This window comes from Ruditapes philippinarum, unplaced genomic scaffold, assembly GCF_026571515.1.
Source record: "Ruditapes philippinarum isolate M1 unplaced genomic scaffold, ASM2657151v2 ctg607_1_1_1_1, whole genome shotgun sequence".
NCBI lineage: Eukaryota > Metazoa > Mollusca > Bivalvia > Venerida > Veneridae > Ruditapes > Ruditapes philippinarum.
In genome coordinates, this window is record NW_026854188.1 from 210,512 (window position 1) to 238,278 (window position 27,767).

Sequence of the window (27,767 nt, forward strand, 5' to 3'; positions counted from 1 at the left end):
AGCCCTTTCATACAGTAGTTCAGGCACAAACTGACACCAGAGTAGAACCACTGACGCTCCACAAGCTTCCTCACATGAAAGAATCCAAAGTCCATGACTCTGAACATTTTCATTGAAAATTATGAAATTAGGGGAGTGTCCTTGATAATGTTGTAACAATTTATGGGCAAACCATTTTGTATATGTACATTAATATATTTATGTATAATTGTGACATTTGAAAGTTCTTGGCATAAATTTGTATTTCAATAAGTAAATGATTCACTGTTATTCATTTGTTTGGTTTTACGGCTCACCAACAGTTTAGAACTACGAAGGTAAAGTTTAAAATGAAGAATGCAGTGGTGGAGTATTCGACAAAGAAGCTGTTGATAAATAAATGGCCGTTGGCTGTTGTAGGTAAGTTTATGACTGAATTTTGTTTAATGTTTTACAGGAAACACCTAGTGAGACGGGAGCCCACATATGTACGCTTCCAACTTATTCTCAAACAATGTAATTCATTGCCGTTTATGCAAACACTTCTGTATAGTTTGTCGAGGGGACATCACTTTTGCATAATTTTTGTTTAAACATGTACAAATATGTGCAAAACAATCCCTTAACACACTAGCATCACATCATCAGCGTTGTAATCATTTTTCGTCAATTCTGTTATAAAAGGCCAATAAAATTCCTAAAGTATGGTTGTTTCATACAATGTGATGCCAGTGTATTTAGGGGTCGTTCTGCAAATATTTGTAGGTGTTCAACCAAACACCTTCCTTAACTTAGCTGGATAGCCTTCTCATATAAAATAATCTCAAGTTCAAGGTGGGATTCAAACCCATAGTGGTGAGGGGCAAGTCAACAACCTAATACACTTGGCCAGAGAAATAACATTTACTTGACGGGGAAATATAGTAAAACATGTACTACAAGTACATCACCAGTCAAGTCAGACAGTCTCGCAGTTCTTGACTCAAAATTATCCTGTCAGAAAATGACAAAGAAAATCCAGTACAAACAGATTTTAAATAATTTAATTGATCTGTGATTAATGTAAAATGAAAACCACGAACAAGCTTCAATGATTGTTAACTGAACCACTGTTTATACTCAACATAAGTGTATTTTTAATACAGAGAACACAATTCCACTTAGTTTCTTAATCAGTGCATCTAGCTTGAAGTTTTCATGGTCACAGAAACAATAATAAACTTCTAGTTCCATTGTGATTCAAAGGTCTAAATCAAAAAGTTATCACAATTTTTTTAATGACCTCTCTCTCAAGTAAAAAAAGAATCTTTTTTAAACAGTTAAAGGTTTTTATCAAGAGCCAATTATATCTGACACACTCCTGTTCAGTTTATTATAGTCTAATTGGATATCTTTTATTTCATCACCAAACATTAATGGTGCTCTGCTATCTTCCATCTTCATGAAATGTTTAAGGGCTTCCTTTGCTGCTAGTTCCTCAGCTATGACACTAGACTCCCCTGGTGCTGAAAAGAAATGGATGAATTTAATAAACAGGTAAATCTTCACTTTTTAGTAACTTTTATCAAAGCTGTCAGACACAAGGATCGGTACAAGCATACCTTTTAAATTAAGAATTCTTTTCAATAAATTAACTGTAGCAAACCAAGAAGTTTTACTTGCAAGCTCCGAGTCACAGTATTTACAAGTCAGTTTATAAATCTGATCATTTTCATTAAATTTATATCTGTGTAAAGTTCAATGTTTCATCTATTTAAATGTACAATATTATTTTTTTATCATCAAGTATACCATTTAAATCTGCCTTAATAATGGTATTGCTACAACTCACAGAATCTGACTTAAATCTTAATAATACACCATAGTGCTCTATACAAAATGGCTCTTTTATTTGAAAAGTTACAATAAATGGATGGGAAACTGCAAAAAAATATGTCATACTTAAATATCATGTCATCTGACTGTTAGAATCAACATGAAATAAACAGGGTTATCCAGTTTAGACCTCAAAACTTTTTTTTAAAATAATTTGTTGTTTAAATGATTATTTATTTGAAAACATCTTTATCAAAGCATCCAGACAAAAGTGCTTTTTATAAACGTTTGTCAACTCTTCAGAAACATCTTATATGATGTATATTACAATGCTTGCTAAGAATATGCAAGTGTTTATCATAATGTGTTTGTTGTAATATTTACTGTATTCATACTGGGATATTTCACACAATAATAATTATAGTGTTTGTAATATGATCTTTTAATAAATATTACTTTGTTATATGATCTTTTAATAAATATTACTGAGTCTTTGGCTTAATCTTGAGCATTTCTGGAGCATACCTCATATATGACTGAATTGTATGACAAAAATTGTATGAAGTCCAATCACACAAAATATAAAGCATATATATGAAAAGCATTTGGTTATTTTTTAAATTTCTGACAACAAAAACCCAGTGATATAAGTGTTTTTTTATATAAAAAAAAAATGAGCATATATATGAAAAACTTTATTTAAAATTTCTAACACAACAAAAAAAGCAGTGATATAAGTGTTATTTTTTATGAATACATGTATAATTTTTGCCTTACATTTTCCAATCAGCTTTTTATCACTGTAAATTCCAACATGGTACACTGGCATGAGAGAGTTTTTTGATGATGTCCACAACAGTCTGGACTCTGGTTCCCCTCTACCAGATTCCTAGTAATAAAATAGTTACATGTTAAAATTATTCAATTTTTGTTTTCACTTCGTTGTCAGTCAAGGTATGGTAGGCTATGTGGTAAATGTGTCTGCTGCTTCTCAACGAAGGTAACACAAGTTTGAGCCTCTTTCTGGTAACAAACTTGTTAATATTACATCACTCACAGGATAACTTAACAAGAGCTGTCGGTAGGACAGCAACGCTCGACTATTCTTAGTGCTTGATAGTAAAAAAAATGCTTGATAGAGTTACCTCCTCCTGTTTACAGGTTGGGGTCATGATGGTGAACAAGTGTGCAAAGTTTCAAAGCCATATGTCAATGGACTTTGAAAATATTTGAACTATTACAAAAACTTTAACGTAAATTCTAAGTCGAAAAAGGGGCATAATTCTGTCAAAATGCTTGATAGAGTTACCTCCTCCTGTTTCTAGGTTGGGGTCATGATGGTGAACAAGTGTGTAAAGTTTCAAAGCCATATGTCAATGGACTTTGAAAATATTTGAACTATTACAAAAACTTTAACGTAAATTCTAAGTCGAAAAAGGGGCATAATTCTGTCAAAATGCTTGATAGAGTTACCTCCTCCTGTCTACAGGTTGGGGTCATGATGGTGAACAAGTGTGCAAAGTTTCAAAGCCATATGTCTATGGACTTTGAAAATATTTGAACTATTACAAAAACTTTAACATAAGTGGTTACGCCGACGCCGACGCTCGGGTGACTGCAATAGCTCTACTTATTCTTATCGAATAGTCGAGCTAAAAATAAAGATTAATATAATTTGCAAAGAATTGTTTCAAAAACAAGCTTATATAAATACATTTGAAATAAGTCATACTGGTACAATCTAACTCATACAACATCCTTTCTGGCCCAGTAAAAGAAGACCAAATCCTCATACAGGGCTTATTATTTCAGGTATGATGCATGCACATGGGAAGAACTGAACTTACTGTGCTAAATATCTCACATCACAAATTTCATTGTATTCCATGGGATTTAAACCAACAACAGTTAGACAGGGGCAGGTAAATCAAAGTCAAACAGTTTTCTGAGAAGTTAGTTTTTCTATATGTTAAGTTGTTCTTGAAAGATCACCAAATCAAATTATACATATAAAACTTAAATTATTTTATGTGGTGGTCTTTCAAGAACAACTGGACATCTTAGTAACATTTTAGTCTATTTTTTCAAATGTTAAGCTGAGATAAATTATTTGTATATTTCAAAACACTAACTATTTTAATGGCGATTAAACATTATTTGACAATTACAAATATTTAGGTAAAATATTAAATTTGCCTTTAATATGAAAGACTGCCCCACTCTTCAAATATAAACTGAACATAACCGGTAATTTCTGAAAGATATTTATGGTATTTATGTGAGTCATATGGGTTATTGATTACACATAATGTCACTTAAGAAATTCCTAAATCAGAATATATTTATGTGAAAACCAACTGCCTGTGAACAAACAAACAGAAAGACAGACGGACAATGCCCTGAACCAGCCATAACAAGATAACAAGAATCGTAATGTTACACTACCTTTAATAATTTTGCAAGTATACCCATTGGATTATCAACTCTCCAGATTTCATTGATGTCTGTTCCTATCAACTGAGATATGATGAAGTCTAACACAAACATCTCTGCTGTACGCTCTCCCTAAAAGTTACATAAGTTATCAAAGTTATTAAGAAAAGGCACTGCAGAAAATGATCTTAATAGGATTTAGCACCACTATAAATTTACAAAGGTACTTAGACATGTATTCAATCAATTTATATTGATTCAGCACCACTATAAATCTACAAAGGTACTTACACGTGTATTCAATCAATTTGTATTGACAAAGCATTCTTGAATGAGATTAAATACATCTCTGGACATTAAAAGACCTGAACATGTTTAAAGATGCAAGTATTCTAATACTTCTATTACAAGTGCACAAATAAACCTGAAATTACTATTACTTGAGTGCACAAATAAACCTGAAATTGCTATTACCCAAGTGCACCAATAAAACTGAAATTACTATTACCTGAGATTCTAGCAGTGCACCAATAAAACTGAAAATACCTGAGATTCTAGCAGTGCACCAATGACAGCAAGCAATGTGGTAATATAGTTGTCATCTTCTGGTGGGTACTCCTGTAATATAATGTAATGTAATGTGAATTAATATAATGTAATGTAAATTAATGTAATGTAATGTAAATTAATGAAATGAAACAAAACAGAACAGAATAGAATACATAATGAGTAAAACAATCATTTTTTGTTCTGTCAAAGAGAACAGCATGCTCAATTATTTCAATGATATTGAAAATTAAAAGCAAATGAAGTGAAAAAATATTCAATCCATAACCTGCTGGAACCAAATGTAATTACCCTTGGTGCCATTAAAGCCATAAACAGCCTACACAATCCTTGCACATGTACTAGACTCTGTACAATTGGTATTTTTGTATAGTTGTACAATTTTTATATTTTGTTCCTGAAATCCCCCAATTTTCAAATGAACTGTTCTACATTCAAAAGCAGGGCAAAAATCTGGAAGAAAGGTGATCCCTCTGAAGCATTAATCACAACAATATTACATGAAAGTTGCAGAATTGGTTTGATGGAGTCGGTGCATGAGGGATTATGAAAAAAATCCGTCATGCACCAAACACCGGCTTGAGCGGTACTCAATTTTCAACACTTAAAAGTGCTGGAATCAATGATCCCAAAGGACCAGAAAAATATAACAACACTAAAGTAAAGTATTGGACAACTTTTTTCAGCTGCCACACAGCACTAGACACCAAATTTATGCAGATTTAGGGTTAAAAATACAAAAGCTCTCTATGTTTAAAAAAACATTTTATTTAATGTAAGTTTTTCCCAAAATTTAAGTTGTAAAACTTACAAATACTTTGACTTTATTTAAGCAAACACTACTTAACAAGTAAGATATTTATATTATAGTCTGTAACCTATAATTATCACCTCAAACAGGTAATTATAGAAAAAAAAGAGAAGAAAATGAATCCAAGGCCCCCATGCAGGTCCAGGGCAGAGCCCTGGTGGGGGAGCAGGATGCAAAGCCCCTGGAAGCTCCTGCATTTTCAACTTATCAGATGGCCAATAATTCATTTTCTTTTAGTGCTTTATCAAACATTTTAATTACCAAATATCACTTCTGCTAATCAGCAGACATTTTGTTTTTCTTTCTTCAACTACAGAAAGATGCCAGGTTACGATTGGTTGGTACATGTAACACTATCGTTCATTGGCTTACTATAATAGCAACAATAACTGAACATTTCCCAAAAGCGGTACTGTCTAAATATTACAATCAGATAATTGACGGTGGCAAACTCAGAGATAGAGATTTACATCGTTTACAAAACGGGTTCTGGTGACCTCGAAATCAGTGGATTTCTACAGATCTGCTAAAAATTGGCATCCCTATAAAGTTTTCAAGTGAATATACTTCCAGTGTTGTAGAGATAATACATACATGCAAGACATTTACTCAAACAAGAATGTCGAACGACACATATACCCCCCTTTCTAGCAATTGACTCACATAATTGGTAATTTTATTACAGAAACTTGCCAAAAATTGGTACATGGAATTGTTCAATTATGGAAAAATCAACAGAAACTATTTTAACATTTAAGGCCCATGTGACATTGACCTTTGACCTAATGACCCCTAAATCGTTAGAGGTCATCTACTACTTATGACCAATAACTAGGTGAAATATGAAGACTTTGTGATGAATACTTTTCAAGATAATAAGCGGAAACCCTTTTGACATTTAAGGTCCCTGTGACCTTAACCTTTGACCTAGTGACCCCAAAATCAATAGGGGTCATCTACTATTGATGACCAATCACTATGTGAAATATGAAGACTTTGTGATACATACTTTTCAAGATAATCAGCGGAAACCATTTTGACATTTAAAACCCCAGTGACCTTGACCTTTGACCTAGTGACCCCAAAATCAATAGGGGTCATCTACTAGTTATGACCAATCACTGTGTGAAATATGAAGACTTTGTGATACATACTTTTCAAGATAATCAGCGGAAACCATTTTGACACTTAAGGTCCCTGTGACCTTGACCTTTGACCTAGTGACCCCAAAATCAATAGGGGTCATCTACTTGTGATGACCAATCACTATGTGAAGTATGAAGACTTTGTGATACATACTTTTCAAGATAATCAGCGGAAACCATTTTGACATTTAAGGCCCCTGTGACCTTGACCTTTGACCCCAAAATCAATAGGGGTCATCTACTAGTGATGACCAATCACTATGTGAAATATGAAGACTTTGTGATACATACTTTTCAAGATAATCAGCGGAAACCATTTTGATATTTAAGGTCCCTGTGACCTTGACCTTTGACCTAGTGACCCCAAAATCAATAGGGGTCATCTACTAGTTATGACCAATCACTATGTGAAATATGAAGACTTTGTGATAAATACTTTTCAAGATAATCAGCGGAAACCATTTTGACATTTAAGGCCCCTGTGACCTTGACCTTTGACATAGTGACCCCAAAATCAATAGGGGTCATCTACTAGTGATGACCAATCACTATGTGAAATATGAAGACTTTGTGATACATACTTTTCAAGATAATCAGCGGAAACCATTTTGACATTTAAGGTCCCTGTGACCTTGACCTTTGACCTAGTGACCCCAAAATCAATAGGGGTCATGTACTAGTTATGACCAATCACTATGTGAAATATGAAGGCTTTGTGATAAATACTTTTCAAGATAATCAGCGGAAACCATGTGGTCTACCGACGGACAGACCGATGGACCGACAGACAGACCGACATTAGCAAAACAATATACCCCCTCTTCTTCGAAGGGGGGCATAATAATTAGGATAATATCCCCTTTTCTTCAAATAGGAAAGCTTCAAAATAAATAGTAACTTACAGCTGTTTGCATGAGTTCTCGTAAACCAAGGTTAGTACCAACATGTAATAATGTCTCATTAGACATCAGGAAGTCATGGATAGCACTGTAAATTAATATAAAATAAAATATACAGATTGCTGTAAAAATAAATAAATACATATATAACTGGTTAACTACAGACTGCTTTGTATACATAATTTGTTATCATAACTGTTGAACAAACTGTAGTGCCACAAATTGTTTCATCATTGAATTAGTCAATTTGATAGTACATGTATAAAGTAAAGACATCCATCAATGAACAATAGAAATATAAGTTAAACGACAAATGTGTGTTTTTCAGAAATGATAAAATACTCCAGGTTAGAGAAACCTTTGATATAACTAATAATAATTACTTTTGTTTGACAGTAAAGTCAGAATTCATAAGAAATGTTCAATCTTAATAGGTTAGACTTTAATCAGTATTTTATCATACATGGCATGACTTACAGAATAAATTATCACAACAACAACATCTTGGGAACATTGAATGAAGACTAAGAAATTGACTTGAAATGTTCAGTTTACTAATTTACAAGATTACATTTCAGACTTTCATAGTAGTTAAAATAAGCACAATTTACAATAAAGAATGCTTATAAAGACTTAGCTGGGTTTTATATCTTACCATATTTTTTCTTCGAATGCCTGTGGATAGGAATATCTGAGGTAAGCCTTTATAAACCTGCTTGCTAATTTCTGACCTAAAATAACATAAAAATTTTGAAGTTAAATATAATTACACATAGGCATGGGCCTCACAAATATCTTGGACTCCAGTCACCAACCACTGACTTTATACAATGATCAAAGACTTATATTAATTTCAAACTGTCAAAAACTTGAAAACTAATTATCACCTATACCACCCAGACTGGATCAGCCAGCCCGCATAGCTCAATCGGTTAGAGCGCGAGACTTGTAATCTCGACATTGTGGGTTCGATTCCCGGGCTGGCCAACTAAAATTACTAATCAGTCTTTCGGATGAGACTTTAAATCGAGGTCCTGTGTATGGGTGCTTAAACACTTGGCACGCTAAAGAACCAGGAGAAGCTTCTGGAATTGGGGCATCTTTCTGTATCTGTAATTGCACTATCCTCCAAAAAATAAAATGACTAATACTCTTCTGGAGGACTCGCCCATATGGGCAACCGGTGGCGAGTATAAATAAACGCAAATACACACACCAGACTGGGTATTTTAACTGCTGCTTTGTGTACAAAGTTTCAAAGCAATACCTCAAAGGGTATAGGAAAGAAATGGGGTGGTATGAAAAACTAACCGAAAGTGTGACACAGACGCTGACACCGGCACCAAGGTGAGGAGGATAGCTCTCCCTATTACATAAATATAATAGTCAAGGTAAAAATGGTAACATTTTTATAAATATAATAATGATAACCTTTCTCTGACAGTTCAACGTTGTCTCTCAAGTCAATTTCTGTATCTAAACCAAGGTCCTTCTGTTTTTTAGCTTCTTGTTCTACATATGATCTGTTGAATATAATCAGAAAAGTTATGGCTTTATCATCAAAAAAGGCTTTTACTGTACTGCATAAAGATTAAGGGTTAAAGACCCAAATATTCAGAAATTATTGAATTTTCAAACAAGAGTGCCATGATGGCCCAGGATTGCTCACCTGAGGTTCATACTAGAAAAGGGTAAAGCCAGTAATGAAGTCACATTAGGTTTGTTATAACTTTTCTCTTTAGGTTGCATAACTTTAATTATTTGTAGATGTATGCTACAGAAAGCTTCACGATAAATATCTAGCTCTTGGCATTGTAATTTCACACAAGCACTTATATATTAATTGTTTTTTCTATGTAAGTCTATATAAACTAAGTGACCTTCAAGGTGGCATGATTTATAGAACTTTAGTAGAAGCCACAAGGTGAAGCTTCATGCCAAATACCTAAGCTCCGGGCACTGTCCTTTCTGAGAAGATTTTTAGAGAGCTTATCCTTATAGTCTATTCTAAGCTCCTGTGACCTACTTATACATCAGTCTTGAACCATTTATGTAAATTTTTGCAGATGATCTCCTAAGGATCAATCCTTTAAAGTTTGGTCAAAATCCATCATGTGGTGTAGGAGGAGATGTTGTTTAAAGAAATTGTAGACCACTAGAATCAAGTTTCTAGACTATCTAGCTGTAGAATACATGATATTTAGCTTATTAGATTTGAGTATATTATTCAAGCTCTTGGATGTTTTCACCTTATAAAAACAATTCTAAATTTTCTCATAAATCAAAATGGACCACAATGAAATCAAAGATATTGAAAAATTTATCATTTACACTATTACTATAAAAAAAAATATAAATATATATCTTTCTTGCATATCAGACAGGATTATCTACTGTTTACACCGGTGCTGGAAAAATCTGTCTTACACCCCCATGTAAGACAAGTCTAGTGCTTTGAATGACGTCATTACTGTGCGCCTTTTATGGATGAATTGTGTTCTTAGGATGACGTCCATGAATAAAGTTGTAAATTCATATGCTACTATAAAAAAAAAAAAAAATTAGCTAAATGAAAATATCAGTTTCTTAATTTCTTTTTGTAATATTATTTATTTGTAATATGCAAGAAAAAGAATCAAACACGAGCTGTCTTCACAGACAGGAATATCTAGCTGTCGGTAAACTGTTTAGCAGAAATTCGGCAGAGCCTCATTACCACCGTAAACAGTTACCCTCAAGCTAGATATTCTGGTCTGTACTGGCAGCTGATGTAAGATTCTTATAATGAATGTCTCACCGCTGAACAAAGGCTTCTTTCAAGAGATTTTCATCAAAATTTTCACCAAGTCTTTGTGAAAAGGCAAAGATCTCTGCATCATGACTCCTGTAAATATAAATAAAACACAAGATATCATCTTCACAATAAGCTGCTAAATTTGTGAACTAGTTTTTTAAATTAAAGTGACATTATCCCTATCCATGAGTAAACATCGACTGTTCAGGTAAAATTCAAAGCAACTTTACATTTGTCATATTAAATGTTTACAATTTTACTATGATAATGTCTGGATTTAAAAATAACATTCAATTTATAAGGAATGGGGCAGACTTTTATATTTTAGACAGTTGTAAGTATTTTATCTCAACTTGACAGTGTAAATATCAGCCTAATGTTAGTTAAAGTTAGAGATGCCTTGGGACATAATGTCAAAACAACCTGCCAAAAAAAGTCTCTGAACATGCAATTTTGTTCACATAATTATGCTCAATAAGAATTGTTCACTAACAAAAAAAAAATATATATATATTAACCCATAACTGGCTGGAACCAATAAAAGGTAAGCATATGTCATTAAAATAGAGCCAGGCCAGTTTGGATGCAGTCTGATTAATCTCTATACTGTTTGTTGTTAACTTCAAACTGTTTTTAATCTTGCTATTCTTAAAATTTTATAATCAACAGCTCCAAAAATGACAGCTTGATTAAGTAATAACACATATTAAACAGGTAAAAGTCATCTTAATAATTTTTAACCTGAATATTCATCACTTCAAGTTAACTCTACATTAATAAATGTTAATTTATTTTTAATAAAATGCTCAGTGTTTTCCTTGCCTTATAAATGGCAGACATTGAAAAAGAATGGCCTTGTAAACCTGAACACTTCTAATCACAATGATATTAGTACATTAACTTACATGTTACTAAAATCTGATGATGATAAATCATATTATCTCTAAGTCTTGGCAAAGACTATAAATGACAATAAATTTACAATTACAAAATTCTACAAAGATATTTTACTAAGTCTGTTTCAAACTTCAAAATTAATAAATTCCCTTTTGGGTCTTTCCAGTAACCTCTAGACAGTAAGACAGTAAGACAAACTTGATTTATAGTCGGTTATGGTTAACACTAAACAGTACAAAACATAAGCTTTAAGCTTGTATCCGACATGAACAAAATATAGAAAATAATAATAAGAAACAAAGAAACAAAAATAAACAGACACCATAAGATAATAATACATACAATTAATTTATATAGTCATAGTAATGAGATCTGAGCATTTACAATGAAAATACAATCATATCTATTAAAGGTAGTATAACAGGGTTTTACATATATACAGATACATAGTACATAATTCAAGGAAAAGACTAAATTTATTTACAAGCAAAAAACAGGAATCAAGTAAAATAGAACATAAACAATTAGATGCACATAGAGCAGGCACACTTGTCATTACTCCATGTTTCAATTAGTCGTTTAAACTCATTTAAGTCAGATGTACATCTTAGATCATTAGATAAACTATTCCAGATTTTAGATGCTTCAAAGCGAAAACTCTTTTTACCATAATTGGTTGTGCGTACTTTAGGTACATCTAATGTTTTTTGGTATCTAAAATTATAATTTGATGAACGCACATTAACAAGTTCTTGAACATACTTAGGAGAAATGCTGTTAAGACATTTAAAGACTTCAATAGCGAGTTGTTTAATTCTACTGATATGGAGTGAAGACATATTAGTCAGTTTAAGCAGATCTTCATAAGTTGATGAATAGTCATTAAAAACAATTTTCAGAGCTCTATGTTGAAGTTTTTCCAACTTGTTTGTATTGTCCTTACTACAAAAATGCCAGACTAAAGGGCAGAAATTAAAGTTGGATCTGATAAAACTTTTGTATATAAGAATTTTTGCATCCAGATTAAGTAGAGGACATAGTCTGGTTAATACATTTATTTGTCTTGCTGATTTTTTACAAACATTTGAGATATCATATGAATATCAAAATTTAATAGGGAATCTATTTCAATACCTAGAAGTTTTACATGAGATTCACAAGGAATAGTGGCATCAAGAATCTGGAATTTTGACACATTTTTACAGGTTTGTTTGCCTATACATATAGTCTGAAACTTCTCAGGGTTTGCTTGCATAAGATTGTCTTCAAACCATTTAATCATGACAACACTTTCATCTTGTATTGTGCTTTTGAGAGTTTCCACATTAATATGATTAAATGAGAGGGTATTGTCGTCTGCATAATTATATACAGAACCTTTTTTAATGAAATAAAATATATCATTTAAGAAAATGTTAAATAAGAGGGGACCAATAATTGACCCTTGTGGAACCCCTTTGTTTATTTCATTCCACTCACTACAGATTGTACCTAGTTTTACTTGTTGCTGTCTTATAAACAAATAACTTTGCATGAGATTAGCAGAGGCATCAGACAGACCATAGGCCTTAAGTTTAAGAATAATCAGGTCTCTAATTTCCATTTTTATTAAATTATTTGGTAAAATAAATTCAGAATAGACACAGGTGTCATTGTGTTGTTTACCAGCAGCCATATACAGAAGGATGCCTCTCTTTCTCAGGACCAACTTCTAATCTTCTATGATACAACTCTTTAAGGTATGCAACTTTTCTGCGTGAGATAGCAGTCTCGAGGGCATACTGATGTTTAACTTCACTGTAATGACACTTTGCTGAAATATGAAAATTAGATTATCTATACAAACATGTTTAAAGAAATTTTTTTCACCGACACTTTGGGTGTGAAGCTCAAAATGCATTTAAATTCCAAATAAAATGTACATTTGTCAATCCCAGCATTCTTTACATGTATAATAATTGATGTTAAAGTTTAAAGTTGACTATCATCATGGAGAATAATATCTTCTGTGTCAATGGACAAAAGGATTATGATGGAATAAAATACATGGTGATTTTGAGAGTAGGTGTGTGTATTTTTTCAGGCAAATATTTTTATCTTGTGCATTATTATAGATGTTGAAATATGATTTTTTTTACAAAACATCTTATGTTAAGCGTTTTTGAGTACATGTGATAGGTTTGACAAATATACATTTTATTTGAAATTTATATGTGTTTTGAGCTCCACTATGACTTTTTGGGGGGCTGATTTTATATCACACCAAGGTCAGCTTTACAGGTGGAAAACTGAAAGAAATCCTCAGGACCTCACCGACGATTCCTTAGGCTCGCTGGATATTTCCCTCAATGAAAAATCCCAAGTCCCTGGCTGGATTTGATTTCACAGCAAAAACTAAATATTTAAGGGTGATAAATGGACATTTTCTGTAAAATTTTGAGGTGTGTGGTTTTGATGTGTGAGGTTTTGTCCTACATTCTTCTACCTTTACATGATAACATCATACTGCTTTAAAATCATTTACGATCACTATTAAGCAGGTATACATTGTATACATTAAAGAGACAGCTATGAGATACAAGGGAATCCAGGAACCATTATTGAATAGACCCCTTGGTTCTTTTAAATGCCCAGTGTACAGCACTGATACATGCAAGGATTACCTGGATTTCTTACCAGTACACCTCTAGGTAGGTGGGAAACACTGAAAGTGTCTCTGAAAGATCCCAAGGCAGTGATTTTTTTCACTGTATTTTACAGCCAAATAAAGGCTGTTTCCCCTAGCCCAAAATAGGTATATTTTCCCCTAAAAATTATAATATTTTCCCCTAAAATGCCTAGCGTTCTTCCTTACCTGTAACCAGAACCATGACTTAACACAGAGCTCCAGATAATTTTTTTGGCCAAGGGGTTTTTACCCCTCAAAATTTAGAGTGAGGGGTAAAATGCAAATTCTGAAAAACTTAAGGGGTAAAATCTGTCAAAAAAGCATTTTGCATTTTTTATAAACAAATTAAACTTATTGTTTTTGTTTGTTTGTTTGTTTGTTTATTTTCTTTTTTTTTAGAAAAACCTTTACAAATTAAATACTGATTCAATGTGAAACAATACAAAACATGCCATGTAAAGTCAGACTTCAGAGTATACTGGAACTCAAGTTTAGGATACACAGCAAAATTATCAGGGCTTCCATTTTCAAAATTTTGAAGTCAAAGACTTCAAAATCTCTGATATTGAAAGTCACATTATATAGGTAAAGAAGGAAAAGTATTGATTTTCGGAAGTCACAGGCCAAAATGAAGGAGTAAATGACTCCCAAACTTCCACTAGTGGAAGCCCTGAAATTATTTTATTTTCTAGGAGTCAATTTTTTTCTTTCTTTATTTCTGTTGGCATGTACCTTATCATGTACTCCAGTTTGAACAATTATAGTTGAAATTAGAATTAAAGAAAAATAAACAAGATTTTTTTATCTTTCCTTAAAAAAAAAGTATTGGTCTGAGAGAAAATTGTCCGTAACTGTAGACTGGGTACGAAAATATGAGTACAAAACTGCAGGTGAAAAAACATGTTATTTTGTTCCAACAACAAAAGTGAAAGAAATTGAAATATATTTTTGTTTATATTGAGGCATAAGCATGTCAATAGATGCCTAAACAAACTTAATACTGTGTTAACTCCTACGATGATTATCTGGCACAAATTTTATCAACAATTTCACAGGTTGATCTACATGTACGGGAGTTACCTCCCTTCTGTATTTCCTTAACATGCGTTCTTGACAACTGAATTTTTAGTTTTCAATGCAATAAAATGGAAATATATTGTATTTTTATGCTCAAAACATCTTCTTTCTACATATCAAATGTTTACACTATTATTCTTTCGCGCATAAATTTTGACATACGAGCGTATTTTCATTTTGTTGTGCAAAACTTTGACGCATGAATTTTGAAAGTGATGCTAGTTTTAGATTTTCTATGCGTATTTTACGCTTATACGCACGCTATCTGGAGCTCTGTTAACAGCATCTGACTTACATCAGCTAGAAGACAGAAATCTGTCCCTATAGATAGCTTCTGCTATGTATCATGCATGTTAACTTGAAATGAAATTATTTTTTTTTTATAAAATGTGTTGGTCAATTTCATTTTCAGTTCTTGGAATTTGATTTTAGGTTCCCCCTTTTTCTGATTTAACATTCTATATTTTCCCATTCAGTAAGCCACAGGTTGTTTTGAAAATTGGCGTACATATCATAATTTTAAGACTCATTTCCTAGACACTTTTCATTTGGAGGTGGGGCATTGATCAGCAAACATATTTTTTTCTAATTTATATAGTGGCATACAACCTATATTAATGGTATTTACAACTTGCAAACTTAATGACACCATAAACAAAAGACAGAATGTCAATATTTATTAGCAGTTTTTCTATCTTTTCTAAGTATTTACGTTAATTCAATCAGTCACAGAATAGAATAAAGCTATGTGAAGTAATGACAATGGACCTTTCCGGTGTTTACAGTTTATGTAAATTGGCTAACTTGTTATCCAATCGCTACAGTGAGAAACTATAAATGTGTCCATAGGACGGATGCCCCCACACGCCACTGTTCTGTCAATCTTATGACTCTAAAGGCCATAATTCTGTTAAATTTGGTCGCAGCAAAAATTCCTTCCTTTACTACCATCTACACATTAAGGTTGTTCATCCCTGTAATTTTAAGCAAAATCTGCCATCCGGTTTAAGAGGAGTTGCGTTCACAAAATTTCTACATAGTATATAGTGAAAAAATCAACAAAGGACCATAATTCTCTTCAATTTGGTCGCAGCGAAAATTCCTTCCTTTACTACCACCTACACATTAAGGTTGTTCATCCCTGTAAGTTTAAGCAAAATCTGCCATCCGGTTTAAGAGGAGTTGCGTTCACAAAATTTCTACATAGTATATAGTGAAAAAATCAACAAAGGCCCATAATTCTCTTAAATTTGGTCGCAGCGAAAATTCCTTCCTTTACTACCATCTACACATTAAGGTTGTTCATCCCTGTAAGTTTAAGCAAAATCTGCCATCCGGTTTAAGAGGAGTTGCGTTCACAAGATTTCTGGACGTACGGACGGACGGACAGACGTACGGACTGACGGACGGACAAGTGCAACGCTATATGCTCCCACATTGTGGGGGCATAAAAACAAAGCCACTGGTTGACTTGGTTTGCACAAAAGAACACGTGCTTATTTTTGTGATACTGTTTGTGAGCAGTTGACCTAGCAATGAATGGAAAATGTGTGGCTAAATGTTCCGCTACGAAAAACCGGAAAGGTCCATTTGCCATGTCGTTTACCTGAAACATTCGCTGAATCTTGTAGATTTCATCACCTCATATTGAGCGGTAATTTTCATGGTGTTTGGCCACTAATAACTTTATAACTCCTACGTAGGAGATAAAAAAGCCTAATTAGGAGTTTATAACTCCTATGTAGGACTTTGTAAGTCCTACATAGGAGATATAAAAACCTAATTAGGAGTTTTAAAGTCCTACGTAGGACTTACAAAGTCCTACGTAGAACTTTATAACTCCTACGTAGGAGATAAAAAAACCTAATTAGGAGTTTTAAAGTCCTATGTCCTACATAGGAGTTTAAAAGTCCTACATAGGAGTTTATAACTCCTACGTAGGACTTTATAAGTGTTCCTCTACGTAGGAGTTATAAACGGAAGTTACAAAAGGAGTTATAAACTCCTAATTAGGCTTTTTTATCTCCTACATAGGAGTTACAAAGTCCTATGTAGGACTAACAAAGTCCTACGTAGGACTTACAAAGTCCTATGTAGGAGTTATAAAGTTCTACGTAGGAGTTAAAAAGTCCTACGTAGGAGTTTATAACTCCTACGTAGGACTTTATAAGTGTTCCTCTATGTAGGAGTTATAAAGTCCTATGTAGGAGTTACAAACTCTTAATTAGGCTTTTTAATCTCCTACGTAGGAGTTTATTCTTTTATAGAATGATATGAATTGGTACCAGGACACTTCCGTAGATATTAGTGTAATAGACTAGTTTATAAAAACTTGACAATAAAATTATATAAAAATTATGTAAAATTTCTTGCTTCAAAGTAGATTATTTTAGTTTTTTTGACCGGGACATAAATAATCTACAGGACACCTCTGGGACAGACACCTCATTTCCGGGACTGTCCCGAACATCCGGGACGTTATGGCATGTATGAAATTGGAAAAACAATCACAGCAAGGGCGTAACCCTGGATCGAACACGGGACCACAGGAGTGATAATCAGTGGTTTAACCAACTGAGCTATCCCGCTGTTCTTTACCAACATCCCTCACTGAAAATCCAGGCTGATCCCTGTTTTACAAATTATTTGTCCCAAAATGAATTTCAGACGACTTCCATGCTAGTTTTTAGAAACTCGCAATTTTTTACGGTAAATCTAAAAGCTTTTGGAAAATCAAAAGGTGAAAATACTTACACTGTTTAAGGGGGCATCTGTGCTCCAGTAAAGAAGACAGACAACGTCCGGTATTAAAACTAAGTGCCTTTTTAGTGTGCACACGGGCAAGCGATCCGCAGATAGAAGCCATTTTTTCAAACCGCACATTCGTAAAAATTGTTTGTTTAGAAATATTAAAATAAAACAAAATTACCTCAACAAAACAATTAATATTAAGACCGTGATTGCATTTGGGTTAAAAATGTCCGCTATTATTATCATTTTTCACTTACGTAAATACGGAAATGCGGTCATTATTCGGTCTCCCTAATTACCGACAAGAACCGTCAGGAACCGACAAGAACCGACAAGAAGTAAAAATAGGAAAATACGAATTAATTTCACTTATTCATCATTTAAAAATAATAATTCCTAATATTTTTTACATAAAAAACATAATAAATTCGTTCTGAACCATGTTTATAGGCAAATATCTATACCGACAAGAAGTCAGTCTCAGTTTCTCACCGTCAAGAACTCGGCCATCTTCGTATCATTGATATTACATTAAGAATTTGTGTATAAGTGTTAAATCATAAATTATTTTTATTAAGATTATGTTGTATTATAAATAATAATTATTATGTTAAATGTTTTCTAATTCAATTAAGAATATCATCATTAATGAATGATGATATGAGAATATTCGCGGATACTGACAAGAAATTTTCATTATTGCGTAGGTTTTTAAATGTGTTCAAATAATTTATTGTCAGCCTATATTCAATAAATAATTTTAAAACATTTCGTTGTCATTGATTACAAAATATCCTGCATTTAGGCAATATTTCTGTACCGACAAGAAATGTGTTCATGTCTACCGACAAGAAATGTTTTCATGCCTATAGTACCGACAAGAAATATTATCATGCTTCATGATCATGTTTTCTTTAAAGAGACATTATGTATAGGCAAGATATAACATATTTAATGAAAGTGATCAGTTATAGTTGTTTAAAATAATAGTATTTCATAACTGTATCAAAATATATTTCATATTTAAAGTTGTACATACCTGCCATTTAAATTATCCAATTATAATCCATTTACAATTTTTACACAAATACACCGGTAAAGCATGCAATAAGAATATAGAAATAAAATAAAATAATGGACAAAAACATAAATTAATTCAGTTATTTTATTAGCATATATACATATAACATATTCAGGGCAAAAATTTTTTTTTCAAGTACAAATTTCAAAATAGATTGCTCAAACAAAATTGATTGATATTACTCAATTAAAGCTTGTGCGCGTGTGTTTCTCACTCAGTTAGCTTTGAGCGATTTAATTTAATCAAAGCTGTGAAAACTTTAAGCGTGTATTGCGCTTGTTCATAGCAAAGGCTTGGTGTGAAAAGGTGCGAAAACAATTTCGAAATGAACAGCTGTGAAAGAAAGAGATAATTCGTACATTGAACAGAACAGAACAAAAACTTTATTACTTGGTTTAAGCATAAAAAGCTCATCACCATATTAAATATACAAATACAACATATAATACATAAATGACACATGACATTAATATATATAATTACAAAATAATGGTTTATGCACATGTGATGTGAGAATGTTTAATTTGAGACGCGAAGTTACTCAAAAAGCATATGAATACATATATAATACACAAAAAAAGTTAAAAATTTCTGCAACCTCTGCCCGTAAGTTTTATGATAATAAAATATTAAAACCTATAGTAGGGATATCTGTTTATTTCTTTACTTCTAGTGGAGAAATGAACCACAACCTAATGAGACCTGTGGAGGGGTCGAAATAGGTTTCAATGTTTTTTCATTAAACAAATACAAGCGTTATAATGCATAACATCACATCTTTGTACGTCACGATGTCCGTCTTTTCTTCTCAGTGGTGAGAATTAAGTCATCATCAATTTCTTCAAAAACTGAAAAAAAAGTACAAAAGAAAGATTATATACATGTTCTTTCACTACAGCTCGTTCTCAATTTCTTGTCGGTAAATCTTCATTACGCATGATCCCTGTTTTTTTTCTTGTCGGTAATCGGTTTGTTAAAATATATTTTAAAACTAAATGGAATAAACACAAATATTTTTTTCTTATATACATTAAAATATGAAAGTTTAAAGTTATCTAATTACAAAAAAGATTATAAACATGTTCTACATCGACACTACAGCTCGTTCTCAATTTCTTGTCGGTAAATCTTCATTACGCATGATCCCTGGTTTTTTCTTGTCGGTAATCGATTTGTTCAATATATTTTAAAACTAAATGGAATAAACACAAATATTTTTTTCTTATATGCATTAAATATGAACGTTTAAAGTCTTAAAAGTTATTTAATTACAAAAAAGATTATATACATGTTCTACATCTACACTACAGCTCGTTCTCAATTTCTTGTCGGTAAATCTTCATTACGCATGATCCCTGGTTTTTTCTTGTCGGTAATCGATTTGTTAAATATATTTTAAAACTAAATGGAATAAACACAAGTATTTTTTCTTATAAGCATTAAAATATGAAAGTTTAAAGTGTTAAAAGTAATTAAATTACAAAAAAAGATTATATACATGTTCTTTCTACACTACAGCCCGTTCTCAATTTCTTGTCGGTAAATCTTCATTACGCATGACCCCTGGTTTTTTCTTGTCGGTTGCATATACATTCATGCAATGTCATGAAAAACTATTTTATGACTACAAATAAGGTTGAAACATGTTTATAAGATATTCTGACCACAACTTTTGCAACTGATTATATTATTTATATTATATTGACAATAAAAAATCTTTCTTGTCGGTGTCAACGTAACAGTAACAGTATGCGTTGCACTCGAATTTTTCTTGTCGGTACACATATATTTCATTTTCTATAAAAATACAAGAAAACACTTATCAAATATGAAAAATATATATGCCCTGCATGTTTAACAACCATAAAAACACATCTGTACTTGTTTATTTGTAATATATAGGCTCTTGTCGGTTCCTGACGGTTCTTGTCGGTAATTAGGGAGACCCGTCATTATTGAATGTGACCTTTTAAAAATTTGTGAAAATGAGATTGTCAATGACTTTAAGAATATTTTACCCTAAAAAGAAAATATTTCCAGGTTTAAAATACGAAGGGTTTGTATTCTATTTGACTTAAATTATATTTTATGACGCCAGTGTTATTTTCTATATATTATGTAAATATCACATGTTTTCGCGACAACAAATATTTTGATGTGTCGACGTAATAGTCCAATATATTAGACGTTACAGGCTTGTTATAGTTTATTTCGGTCAAGCCTGACGTCTAATATTAATTAAATTCTAACAACCTAAATTTCAACTGAATTTAACATGCATGGTACATAGCAGAGGCTATCACCCCTCACATTCTAATCCGCCATTAGGCATTAGGGGCCTAGCTACAATTATCCACTTCTTCTTCTTCTTCCAATACTGTACATAACCCACTCTGGAGCATTGACGTACAGGGTGTATGTACAAAGTGTTGTGCGGCGAATAAGTGCAGATTTAAAAGAAGAACATGTTAAAAATAAAATCGACTCCGGCATATTAGGGCCCCATGACTAGTCCTCCCTTGAAGGCCTCAAGGTTGACTGCTGTGGCTAGGTGCTCTGGAAGCTGGTTCCACTAGTAATATCCAAGGCTGTGCCGGCCGCAGCCATAGTACTTGGAAAGGTTTGGGTTGAAGAGGCGAAATGTAGCTGGCCAGACTTTTTGTCTAGATCTCTTTCTTTTGACCTATCCAACCTCTTCTAACTTTCTATCATTTCTTGTATATTTCTTTACTTGACCTAGCGCCACCCGTCGCATTATAATCAAGTGTGATTGCACCGACATACAATGTAGATCTATAGCTGATATTAGTCAGATGTTGTTAAGTGGAGAATGTGTACAGGGCATTTTATGGGAAAATATTAGTATTTTTAGGGGAAAATATACCTATTTTAGGGGTATGACTAAATGCCGAATATGAATTCATATTCACGAATATGAAGAGAATACCGAATATGAATATTACTTTCATAAAATTTTGGCATAGGGTCAAATTTAAACCATAGTGAATATTTATTACTTGAAAAATTAAAGGATAATTAGTATATTTTATAAGCGTTGTTTTTATATGCATGTATACATTATCAAATTAATGTTCATATTTTGTATTCTTGTCATTTTGGTATCTTTCTGGTCACAATAATTTGCAACCAATGCATTAAATTCATTTAATTTCATTCAATGACATGATGCAAGTATATAATATTAGTCTTTGTTTACGAAACTATTTCAGACAAAGTTCATTTATATCTATTTAATATTCATATTCGGTATCCTTGTTCTTATTCTGTCACAAATATGAATTAAATCTTTACAGTACTGTAAAGCTAGTCACAGTAACTAAATTACTTAGCAATTTAAACTGTCATATATGTTAAAACAAGGTTTCATTTCAAGTTATAGTTTGAAATATTTATTTCTATACTTTTGTGAGCTATTTTATATACTGTTTAAATAGTAAGGTTCATTTTGGTCATTCACGTTCAATTCGGGTTACTTTTTGGTCACAGTAATTAATTTACAACCATAGGATCAGAATTTATTTTTTTTCATTAAATACATATAATACAAGTATTTTATAGTCTCTGTTGACTTAAGTAATCCCATAAGAGCTGATTTTAAGTAAATCATATTCATATTCGGTACTCCGGTTCATATTCGCGAATATGAATTCATATTCGGTATTTAGTTATACCGCTATTTTAGGCAAGGGGAAACAGCCTTTATTCGGCTGTAAAATACAGGGGAAAAAATCACTGGGTGCATGGGCATTTATTTCGTTAAAAAATATTCCGTTAGAAACTTCTGACTCATTTAAATGCTTGCATTTGAATTAGCCAATCAGATTTCTTGCACTGTATGGCAGGGTGTGAAAGGAATTTATTACATGCTTTTCGATGGTTTATAGAAATATATCAGTGAGTTAAAAACTGGTAATTTCTCTGTTTGAAACAGTGAAATTATCGATTTGATAATTTCACTGTTTTGAATATTTGAGCCCAGTACGTTGTTTCAGTGAAATACAAGCGTTCACAGTACTCGAAACCTACTTAATGACGTGACATCGTAAATGACGTCACGTTGTATTATTATTTGGCGCCCTTTTCATTTAGTATTAAGTTAAAATGTCTTTTTAAACGTTTCTTTGCATATAATAAAAAGAAAATTTGTTTAGTTTAATGTAAGATCGAAATATATTTCACCTCGTGAACACCAAAAGTTCATATTTCACTCGTGGCTGCGCCACTCGTGAAATATACCTTTTGGTGCTCACTCGGTGAAATATATTCTGATCTTACACTGAACTAAACAAATATCCTCTATTTAATTAAATGAGAGGATTTAATCAGGGCCGGCAAAATCTGATTTTGACACTCTTTTCCGTTTTAATGTGAAGCATTTTTTAACTTGTCCATATGATATTTACATAGTTTATTCTTGAAAATTTTCACTTGTCCGCTTAGGCTGTAGGACAACCTGGGCAATACGGACAATTGATTTTGCCGGCCCTGATTTAATTATGATTTTTATCATTTTTTATTATTTTTAAAGAATTTCGGGCATATTATATTATACCCCCTGGCGTCCGTCCGTCCGTTAGCAATTTGGTTTCTGGAGCATAACTTAAGTTCCATTTGGCCCACAATATTCAAAATTCATAGGATGATTGTCCATATTGGGTAGAAGACCCCTATTGATTTTGGGGTCACAAGGTCAAGGTCACTATGACCTTAAAACTGAAAACAGTTTCCGGAGCATAACTTAAGTTCCATTTGGCCCACAGTGTTCAAACTTCATAGGATGATTGTCCATATTGGGTCGAAGACCCATATTGATTTTGGGGTCACAAGGTCAAAGGTCAAGGTCACTATGACCTTAAAACTGAAAACAGTTTCCGGAGCCTAACTTAAGTTCCATTTGGCCCAGAGTGGTCAAATTTGATAGGATGATTGTCCATATTGGGTTGAAGACCCCTATTGATTTTGGGGTCAAAGGTCAAGGCCACTATTACCTTAAAACTAAAAACAGTTTCTGGAACATAACTTAAGTTCTATTTGACCCACAGTGTTCAAACTTCATAGGATGATTGTCCATATTTGGTTAAAGACCCCTATTGATTTTGGGATCACAAGATCAAAGGTCAAGGTCACTATTACTTAGAAATTGAAAACAGTTTCTTGAGCATAACTTAAGTTCCATTTGGCCCACAATATTCAAACTTCATAGGATGATTGTCCATATTAGGTAGAAGACTCCTATTGATTTTGGAGTCACAAGGTCAAAAGTCAAGGTCACCATTACCTTAAAACTGAAAACAGTTGTCAGAACATAACTTAAGTTTCATTTGGCCCACTGTGTTTAAACTTCATAGTATGATTGGACATATTGGGTAGAAGACCCCTATTGATTTTGGGGTCACAAGGTAAAGGTCAAGGTCACTATTACCTTAGAACTGAAAACAGTTTCCAGGGCATAACTTAAGTTCCATTTGGACCACAATATTGAAACTTCAAAGGAGGATTGTTTTTTGAAGGAGGTTATACTTTATTTAATTCCCATGTCTTACAAATGCTTCATCTTTACTAAAAAAAAATCACCTTCAGGCATGTAATGCTCCGCCTAGCGGTGCTCTTTTTTAGGATGTGACAGTTTAATTATTTTGTAAAAAGGTATTTTTTTTACTTTTGTTCACAAATACAAATGTACTAAGCATACATACGAATAGTTCTGGCTTCAAAAACTTTATAAGCCGCTTTTTAACATTTTTGTTTTTTAAATGGTGCGGCATTAAAGTTTTTGATTAGACCCGTTACGAAACCTCATCAGAATAACATACGGTGATTTAACCTTATCTTTACACTTGCAAATATCCAACATCTGTGTTCTATAATAGACATATACTAGATTAATGTTCCAAAGCTATTCAAAGTACATAATTTATAGAATATAATTTAATACTTGATCAATGTGTTTAATTACAGAAAGAATCAGAAAATAAAGCCAATCAAAACTTCACACAAGATAGCAGCTGTCAATAAGATGATGATGGAGGAGCAGAATCTGAAATACATCAACAATCCATATCTCTCATCAGTGAGTAAAAATTCTATTTTTTTCTAAAATTAACAAACTTAACAGTGCTCTCATAGCCAGAGTAAATGTAAGAGTACTTAGCCAGTGGTGAAGTATTCCTTAGTACATTTAATTTCAATTAATTGTAGGACAAAAGCCTCCCCATTTAATGTGTAGATACATGTACATGCTTTTATCTGCTTTCCAATTTCAAAATATCTGATTTTTTTGGTTGTACAGATGTGACAGTAAATTTGTCAGTGGTTGAGAATTCTGCCTTGCACTTATGCTGAAGGCGAGCTCTCTTAACTTTTCCCTGCTCAGTTAGTTTTTTCTTGAATGATGTGGTTGTTAAGGAATATGTAATGAGAACAGTCCTTATTTGTTGCCAAAGTTGTGATGTTGTATTGAAATCAATTGAGTCCCTCAAATATTATAATGTTATATTGAATCAGTTGAGTCAGTTTTATATCTTCAAACTTCATATACCGTAATATTCCTATTAAATGCCCCCGGGGGCTTAACATTTTCAAAAAGGGGGGCTATTATTACAACACAGTTTATCCTAAATCCAAAAATCACTGTAAAAACATTTAGTGTTAGCAAGTGTTTGTAATAACATTAAAAAGTGTTAAGGTATTGAAGTTCATATTATACATATTTGTGTTTACTATAAAAAACTATGGATTCTGAATGATTTGAATAAAATTATGGCTTTAATTATGAGTTCAGCACTGAAGAGTAGATAGTTTTCCTTATCAAAAAGGCCTTGGGGGGCCTTTATTAGGGGAGGGGCGTTTATTAGGAATTTTACGGTATGTATATCTTATCATCACTAATATCATATGTTACTACATGCAGGTAAATACTCTAGCACCCATATTTTCAGAACTGTCTCCCCTTTAATTAACATTTAAATTGTTATAGTTTAATGTAATTTTAAGATAAATTATAGTCAAATATATGTTTATCATTTTTTTTTTTGGTTTATTTATTATTTGATGTTTCAATTATACAAATTATCTCTTAGTATGGGGAGATCAGTTTGTTTGCTGTGTGACTAGGTTAAATATTCATATTTTGATTCTGGAGTTGACCTGATGGTCAGGTAGATAAAGGTAGGAAAATAAATGCAACAAATGTTAATATATTAAAAAAAACTAAAATCATTTTATATATTTTATTCTAAAATTATCTATTATTTTGCTTTCTTGTAGATAGAAGAAAATATTTATGGAACACATTTTCGAAGTAAGCAGCAGAGGACACAGGCCTTCTTTGAGAAAATGAGAAAACCATTTTTCCCAGACAAAACAATAGAGGACCATTATATAAACTCTGTATATAAACAAAGTAAAAAATGGGAATGATTTGATGCTGTATTGACATGTGATATGTGATAGTGATATATTTACATTGTATCAGAAATGAAGGTCATATTTTACTACAAAGTTGTTAAAGCTTCACGCTTCCAGATGAGCCAAAATATTTCAAGAAAATCAATATTTAGAAAAATGAACTAACATTTTTAAGAAAGGTAAAAACATTCAAGATCCAAGTTATATTTACATGTTATGTGCTGTTAAAGACTGATTTTGCGGTATTTTATCACCATATTTCTTCTGCGTTAATAACGCAATATGGGCTGTTTTTGCATATGTTGACCATCTTTAAGTAATTTTCTTGGATTGTATGTGCCAATTACAATATGTAAATTACGTTATTTGTTCACCTCACAATATTTTTCTTTTAAATACATTTCTAAAATTTTCATGATAATTGACTTGAATCTAGAGACGTGCTACTTGAACATGCACAAGGTCTCATTAAGAAGGTGAGAAAATAAATGTTGAGAAAATAAGACAAACTCATTATACTTGAAGTGAATATTGTCAGTGAAAGGTTATTGCTAGATGGAGTTTTATTTCTTTGTTCATTAATTCTCATCGCTAACTCTTGACTCAATTTTTATAGAGTTAAAGAAGAAATTGAGCTATGTCTTTTATAAACCAGCATCTTAGGGTTCTATATATATATTAAGAACAGTTTAAAACTTTGTTTCATATCTTTCATTTGAGCTGAATTGAAGTAATCATGTACTGTTAAGCCCGTGCTTTTTCAACACAATGTCAGTTAATATTCATAAAACAGAAAAATTTAACTTTTCATTATTAATATAAGGAATTCAATTATATAAAAAAGACATGAAAAATATAGATCATTAACTTCCAGTTGTTTTGTTCTGATTTAGCCTGTCCTTTCTCAATTTATATAATTGGATGTCATGGTTGTGAGCAAATGTTCTATTGTGATTTTCAGAAAATGGACACCATGTCAATCATTTTATAATTCCCCCCCACCCCTTTTCAACCTGTCACACTTTGTGTCTGATTCTTCAAAACAGGAAATAAAGCAATGCCACAAAACCAGCTGTTTTCAATTTTTAGCTCGACTATTCGATAAGAATAAGTAGAGCTATTGTAGTCACCCGAGCGTCGGCGTCAGCGTTGGTGTCCGTGTCGGCGTAACCACTTATGTTAAAGTTTTTGTAATAGTTCAAATATTTTCAGAGTCCATTGACATATGGCTTTGAAACTTTGCACACTTGTTCACCATCATGACCTCAACCTGTAGATAGGAGGAGGTAACTCTATCAAGCATTTTGACAGAATTATGCCCCTTTTTCAACTTAGAATTTACGTTAAAGTTTTTGTAATAGTTCAAATATTTTCAGAGTCCATTGACATATGGCTTTGAAACTTTGCACACTTCGTCGCCTT

At 32.4% G+C, this 27,767-nt stretch overlaps 2 protein-coding genes across 2 annotated transcripts; one reads left to right on the forward strand and one right to left on the reverse strand.

Annotated features, from left to right (window-relative positions):
- Window positions 1-1,008: 1,008 nt before the first annotated feature.
- LOC132739344 (large ribosomal subunit protein mL44-like) lies at window positions 1,009-17,998 on the reverse strand. The gene is made up of 10 exons (XM_060727042.1): window positions 17,840-17,998; window positions 13,006-13,153; window positions 10,447-10,533; window positions 9,081-9,172; window positions 8,305-8,380; window positions 7,653-7,737; window positions 4,774-4,845; window positions 4,240-4,359; window positions 2,572-2,683; window positions 1,009-1,484 (listed from the first exon to the last, which is right to left on the reverse strand). The coding sequence occupies exons 1-10, from the start codon at window positions 17,949-17,951 to the stop codon at window positions 1,312-1,314; spliced, it is 1,077 nt and encodes a 358-aa protein (XP_060583025.1). The 5' UTR covers window positions 17,952-17,998; the 3' UTR covers window positions 1,009-1,311.
- A 2,867-nt stretch (window positions 17,999-20,865) lies between these two features.
- Window positions 20,866-27,218, forward strand: LOC132739345 (uncharacterized). The gene is made up of 3 exons (XM_060727043.1): window positions 20,866-20,973; window positions 24,897-25,008; window positions 26,205-27,218. The coding sequence occupies exons 1-3, from the start codon at window positions 20,903-20,905 to the stop codon at window positions 26,355-26,357; spliced, it is 336 nt and encodes a 111-aa protein (XP_060583026.1). The 5' UTR covers window positions 20,866-20,902; the 3' UTR covers window positions 26,358-27,218.
- The last annotated feature ends 549 nt before the right edge of the window (window positions 27,219-27,767 follow it).